The sequence below is a fragment of the Triticum urartu genome, chromosome 3A (assembly GCF_056163025.1).
Source record: "Triticum urartu cultivar PI428250 chromosome 3A, HENAU_Tu73, whole genome shotgun sequence".
NCBI lineage: Eukaryota > Viridiplantae > Streptophyta > Magnoliopsida > Poales > Poaceae > Triticum > Triticum urartu.
The window spans coordinates 13218942-13225775 of record NC_141875.1 but is presented as its reverse complement, the minus strand read 5'-3'; the positions used below and the strand labels follow the sequence as shown (position 1 = coordinate 13225775).

The following is a 6834-nucleotide window of genomic DNA, read 5'->3' as shown; positions in this document are numbered from 1 at the left end:
GTGGTTGCGTGGTGTGGTGACCGATGGATTGCTCATTGCTTATTGATGGCATCTGCCGAATCAAGGGGTTATTTCTCCTACTCGCTTACAAGCATGTAATCAACATTTTTGTTGTCGGGAGTCTCCGAAATCCAGTACCTTATTCCAGGGGTCTTTCAGAGGCTTGTGGTCATATTGTTGTTTTTTGTTGGTGGCAGGTAGCTAGCCTATATGCCGTATGTGCCGATCGATGACAGTGGGAATGGTGGGATGTGTGGTGATCTGGGTGAGAAGTTGTGACGCGTCTGCGTTGCTCCTTTGTACTATCTGGTTACGCGTGTCCCTTGTGGTGACACATGTATCCTTTTCTTTTTATGGGCTCTCACGTGTTTGTTGGTGTTGTCATCCAGTGATGGAGCCAAAAGCACTCCACTGTTAATCAATGAAGCAGGCACATGTGCAAAAAAGAACAAAACTTGCGCTTACAATTATGTTCCTCAATGTTTCTAGAACAACATGGACCTGCAATCGTCAACCTTTTATCGCACGTTTGTAGGTACTTGAAAGAGAAGACAACATGAATACATGGACAAACTAGCAATAATGAAATTGATTAAGAACACGGCTTATATATATACCATATATAAGTTTGGGAATGGAAACCACAGTGGTGACCCACAATTTGGCTCGTATATCATGAAGAGCATTGGCAAGGTACTCAATTTGGCTCGTTTATCATGAAGAGCACTGGCAATGTACTCCACTAGTCCACTCAATGGTCCGTCTGACCCTGGAAGTACTTGGCCGCATCGCCATCGCTCGTCGCCAAATCCATATACACATCCTCCGAGCTCCACAGCCGATCCAGGGGGCATACCATGGATCTCCGAACTTCCTCCGCAACATAAAGGATTTCCCAGCTACAATATCCTCGGCTTCCTGCAGCTCCTCCTTCTTTGCCCTCATAGCAGAGCGGAGGTCCTTTCTTGTCGTAGCAGCCTTCTCAAGGTCCGATGCCTTCGCCTGGTTTTCCTTTTCAAGAACCCGGCAACGGTCGGCGGCGGCTTTTAATTCTATGGCCATCTTGGCCATCTTGTCTCGGCTCTCGCCATGTGCGGCCTTCTCGGCTTGCAACTCTTCGGCCGCCTTTAAAGCAGCCGCATTACCCAACCTCGCTTGTTCCTTGGCTCGGGCAAGTTCTGCCCGCAAGGCTTCAACATTGGCAGCCCCATCTGCAGTCACAACATATTAAAGATACTGGCATCATGCTACTCTTCCTATGTGACGTTCACCAGATAATGACACTTACCCCGTGCCTCGTCAAGCCTTTTGTTAACAAGCTCGATGTCGGCGTCTGTCGCATCCAACTGCCGTTCTAAATGGGCAAAGTTGCTAGTCCGGCTAGCCACCGGAGCTTCCATCACCTGCACATCGAGAAAGTATGGTTATTACCTGGGAATATGATCCTCTGTTTGTCGTCGTTTCCGACGACAACCAGAGTCTTAGGGGATACTATCTACACAGGGCACACCTACTATGTGCAGGACTATCATACATTATTTTACGTACCTCAAACCCTGTTAGTAGACTCGTAAAAGCTTTATGCAATCCGCTTTCGGCGGACGAGATTCTCTCCATCACCGTATTCATCAGCACACGGTGTTCATCTAAGATGGCCGCTCGCCCCACCAACTCCCTCAGAAATCCGACCGCACACTAGACGGTGCCGGACTCGTTTGTCTGCTCTCTTCGGGAGCCGGACACTGGGAACTTCGGGGGTCGACAGGATTATCTTCTGGCCTCGCCGAACTCGGAGAGGCCCTCCGCGACGACACTTCAGGGTCGCCCGCTTCCGGAGCGGAGGAGTCCGAAGGGGGCGTTTCGCTCTCTATCATCTCTGGAAGAAGATCCCCCGAAGACGAGCTCATTTGAGAGGGGCTAAGGCCCGAACTGCAAAGATACATGCAGCGGTTATCTTCTCAGAAGAAAATATGACATATCTGTACTATTAAGGTATTTTGGGTCACTTACGACTCATGGGAGAATTGATCCCCTCGCGGACTTTGTGCGGCAACGGCGCCCCCGAGGTAGGACCCTCTGTGGGAGACTTCTTCCCTCGTTTGGAAGTTTCGGCTTCCGAATCCCCGGGCGCAATTCTTTTCCTCTTCTGGTCGTCTTCCTTCATGGAGACGCTCGCTCCCTCGGCTAGAATGGGCAGCGTTGAGGGCCTGCGTCCGCCCGCATTACCATCCATAGTATTTTCCTTTAAAGGCTCCGGGCAGGGTGTGGTCTGGAGCATCTTCTCCAATACCGGATTTTCCAAACCCTCGGGGAGGGGGGCCGAACACCGAATCAACTTCGCCTTTGTTAGCCAGTCCTGGTCAAAAAGCGAACTCTTAGAAATAGCTTCGTAACAAAGGAGAGATAGTACGTTCGGCCGGAAGATGCCTTACCTGTTCGGCGGCGCGGTTGCTACTCAGGCCCGCGTCCTCGGTGATTTCCGGACACTCCACTTGAGGTTCGAAGAACGACTTGTACATCTCCTCGAGCGTCAGGCCGAGGAAATTTTGAATGGCCCGCGGTCCCTCGGGATTAAACTCCCACAAGCGAAGAGGCCGGCGTTTGCAAGGCTGGACTTGGTGAACCAGCATAACTTGTGCTACCGCAACCAAACTGAAATCTCCATTAAAGAGATCTTGAATGCGGCTCTGCAGTATAGGCACGTCCTTGGCCGGACCCTAGCTCAATCCTCTGCTAATCCATGACATCAGTTGTGGTGGAGGGCCCGGGCGGAAGACAGGGGCGGCCGCCCACTTGGCACTTCTAGGAGCCATGATGTAGAACCACTCCTGTTGCCACAATTCAGACACCTCTGGAATGGAACCTTTGGGCCATGCAGCTCCAGTCATCTTGCGTATTGAGGCACCTCCACACTCCGCATGTTACCCCTCGATCATCTTCAGTTTTACTTCAAAAGTCTTGAGCCATAGGCCAAAGTGAGGGGTAACCCGGAGGAAGGCCTCGCACACAACAATAAATGTCGTGATATGAAGAAAGGAGTTTGGAGCTAGATCATGGAAATCTAGCCTGTAGTAAAACATCAAGCCCCTGACAAAAGGATCCAATGCAAGGCCTGGACCTCGGAGGAAGTGGGAGACGAACACGACGCTCTCGTTGGGTTCGGGGGAAGGGACGGCCTGCCCCCGGGGAGGCAGCCGATGCAGAATCTCGGCGGTCAGATATCTGGCCTCCCTCAACTTTTTGACGTCTTCTTCCGTGACGGAAGAAGGCACCCATCAGCCTTGAAGGCTAGATCCGGACATGACTGAAGGTTCGAAGCACCTAACCTGAACTTTGGGCGTTTGAGCTTGAGGTGGGGGAAGGATTCGATTGAGCACGGGAGGGGAAAATAAAAGGCCTCGTCCCTTTATAAAGAGGGTGGATATCGAGCGTCCTCCCCGTGTCCGTTTGGACTTGCCTATGATCTAGGAGTCCTAGAAGCGGTTGGGTTACCCACGCCCGTATTGATGAGAATCCCGGAATAAGGGGACACGATCTCTGCTTTAACAAGACGTGCCAAGGAAACCGCCTCGCATAACACGCTAAGATGGGACAGTAAAACGGTTCGAATAAAAGCTTGGCCGTGGTGTGATGTCACACTACGGAATACGTCGGCAGATTAGATTTGTGTAAACATTATTCTCTCTATGGCAATATGTGGAAACTTATTTTGCAGAGCCGGACACTATCTTTGTGTTCAAAATCTTCTAGAAGTACTTGGAGGAGGAACCCGCCTTGCAATGCCGAAGACAATTTGCGAGCCGGACTCGTCGTCGTTGAAGCCTGGTTCAGGGGCTACTGAGGGAGTCCTGGATTAGGGGGTGTTCGGATAGCCGAACTATACCTTCAGCCGGACTCCTGGACTATGAAGATACAAGATTGAACACTCCGTCCCGTGTCCGGAAGGGACTTTCCTTGGCGTGGAAGGCAAGCTTGGCGATACGGATGTTCAGATCTCCTACCATTGTAACCGACTCTATGTAACCCTAACCCTATCCGGTGTCTATATAAACCGGAGGGTTTTAGTCCGTAGGACAACATACACATCAACAATCATACCATAGGCTAGCTTCTAGGGTTTAGCCTCTCTGATCTCGTGGTAGATCTACTCTTGTACTACCCATATCATCAATATTAATCAAGCAGGACGTAGGGTTTTACCTCCATCGAGAGGGCCCGAACCTGGGTAAAACTTCGTGTCCCTCGCCTCCTGTTACCATCCGGCCTAGACGCACAGTTCGGGACCCCCTACCCGAGATCCGCCGGTTTTGACACCGACAGCGGGCACGGCAACAGTGCCACGCCGCACGAAGATCTCCTCAGTACGGTGTACTGTGACCATGCTTGCCCTTGGAAAGGGGTGGGAGCAGTCTTCACTGTAGCCACTCCCCTGTCCTGTCCCTGTTGATGAGGACATGGGGTTTTGCTGGAATCGTGGGCCGACTCCCCAAGGTCGGCTTCTCTGGAAGTCGCCAGTCAAGAGTCGGCTTATCTGAATTCGTCCCCGGGACTCGGCCGTGAGTGGGCAGTCGGTCGCCTTGCCTGCCCCGATGTCTTAAAAGGTTCTGGAGCTCGGGTTAGCCTACAGTGGCCCATTACTCCGACAGTTCCTCAATGTTTCTAGAACAACATGGACCTGCAATCGTCAACCTTGTAGGTATTTGAAAGAGAAGACAACATGAATACATGGACAAACTGACAATAATGAAATTGATTAAGAACACGGCTTATATCTATACCATATACTCGTTTGGGAATGGAAACCACAGTGGTGACCCACAATTTGGCTCGTATATCATGAAGAGCATTGGCAAGGTACTCGATTTGGCTCGTTTATCATGAAGAGCATTGGCAAGGTACTGGTACTCCACTAGGTTAATGCTATCCAGGACCGGTCAATGAGGAAGGAAGGAAAGCATTTTTAGTCTACTTGGAACAGTGTGGAACTTTTGTTCTTGGACCTCTCCACTTCTCTCTCTCTCTCCCATCTCCTGCTAGAAAGGTTTTCTTTCCCCAAAGTCCGGCCAGCCAGGATGCAGGGCGCCGCCGCCGAGGGGAGGAGCAGGGCTTCGCCGGACCAGGCCGACGAGGAGAGCGCCAAGAAGCCGCGCCTGGACCTGCCCGACGCCCGCGTGAAGCAAGAGCTCGTCGCCGGAGGAGGGGAAGGGAGCCCCGTCGTCGCGGCGGCGGCGGCGGCGGCGGCGCCGTACAGCCCGAGAGAGGAGCTCGCCGTGAGGATCGACAAGCGCCTGCTCCACTGCCACCTCTGCACCCTCCCCTTCAAGCCCCCCGTCTTCCAGGTTCCGCTCTTTCTTTCCTCGATTGGCGCTGGTGAAAGCTCGATTCTTTCCTTCCTCAAGATTCGATTTGTGCTCCTCTCCTGCTGCTGCAGTGCAAAGCCGGGCACCTGGCCTGCGGCGGCTGCGTCGCCCAGCTGCCCTGCGGCCAGTGCAAGGTGTGCGTCGACGGGGGCGGCTTCTTCGACCCCTGCCCCGCGCTCGACGCCGTCGTCTCCTCCACCAGGATCGAGTGCCCCAACCCCGGCTGCACGAGGTACGTCACCTACCACGAGGTCGCCGACCACCAGACCGCGTGCCCGCACGCGCCCTGCCGCTGCACCGAGCCCGGCTGCGGCTACGTCGGCGCGCCGCAGGCGCTCGCCGGCCACCTCCACACCGTCCACTCGGTGCCGGTGCGCGCCCTGCAGTACGGCAAGGCCAGCCAGCTCCGGCTCCCGGTCTCAACGCCGCGGCTCGTGCTCCTCGGCGACGACGACAACCGCGTGTTCCTCCTCACCGTGGGCGCGCTCGGCGCCGGCGTGACCGCCGTGTCCGTGGTGTGCGCCAGGGCCAGCGCGGCGACGCGGCCCCGGTTCGCGTGCAAGATGTGGGTCAACCTCGAGGCGGCGAACTGCGGCAAGGAGGACATGGTGCTGGTGGACATGCACATGAGGAGCAGCTCGTCGCCCGGCGCCGTGGTCGCCGCGGGCGAGCCCACGTTCCTGATGGTGCCGCCAATGTACCTGGTGCCAGCAGCAGCAGGGGATGGGGCTGCGTCCATGGAAGTGCCTCTGCACATCCGCATCGACAAGCTCTCCCCTTGGTCCGACGCATTGGTGTGATTAGCTCCAGCACTCAAGGCAGTTCGTGGTTGCTTAGTATTTTGGTGTTCCAGCTTAAACTAAGTATTTGGGTCATGTTATAATTAGGGGATGCAGTTCATCTTTGATGGTAGTCCTAAATCATTGTAGGGTACTTACCTAAATCGGAGGATATTAAGCTTGGTGCTAATCGGAGGATATCTTCTTCCGGTGTTATGTCATTCCAACTTGCAAGCATTTCATTTGCATCTGTTGCAATCTATCTATCTCAAGTCAAGAGCAGAGCTCAATCTCATGTCAAGAAATGTTATCCATGACACCAAAGCGACGCTTAATGCGGGTTTACTGGAGCATAGCAAGGAAGAAAGGAGGCCTTCTGTCAAACAATCTCCCTTCTTCTTTTTTTGCGGGACTGTCAACTCTTCTCTATGTATGAATTTGAATATTCAACATGCATGATACCTAGCCAATGTTGATGAAGCTTCTCTCAGAGTCTTCCTAAGGAATGGATCAAGCAACCATTCCATATTTGTTCAAGCGTCTGCTATGAAAGTTTGTTCAGTTTTGCAGGCACAAGCAAATCAATGGGACTTCTTCTAGTTCTAGCGGCTGCAGTCGTCAATGCTTTGAACTGGAACACTGTTTCTTTTTTCCTCTGATTGCAGGACCTCGGTACAAGTTCCGGAGGCCAAGGA

At 53.2% G+C, this 6834-nt stretch overlaps 1 protein-coding gene across 1 annotated transcript; it reads left to right on the top strand.

The window, feature by feature from the left end:
• The first annotated feature begins 4926 nt into the window (after window positions 1-4926).
• LOC147977801 (uncharacterized) lies at window positions 4927-6401 on the top strand. Its single transcript, XM_087545975.1, has 2 exons — window positions 4927-5339; window positions 5432-6401. Exons 1-2 carry the CDS (start codon window positions 5073-5075, stop codon window positions 6158-6160), a joined length of 996 nt encoding a protein of 331 aa, XP_087402101.1. The 5' UTR covers window positions 4927-5072; the 3' UTR covers window positions 6161-6401.
• Window positions 6402-6834: the final 433 nt, after the last annotated feature.

Coding starts and splice junctions, on each gene's coding strand:
- LOC147977801 (XM_087545975.1), top strand. CDS start 5,073: ATGCAGGGCGCCGCCGCCGAGGGGAGGAGCAGGGCTTCGCCGGACCAG. Junction 5,340..5,431: donor TCAAGCCCCCCGTCTTCCAG/GTTCCGCTCTTT, acceptor CTGCTGCTGCAG/TGCAAAGCCGGGCACCTGGC.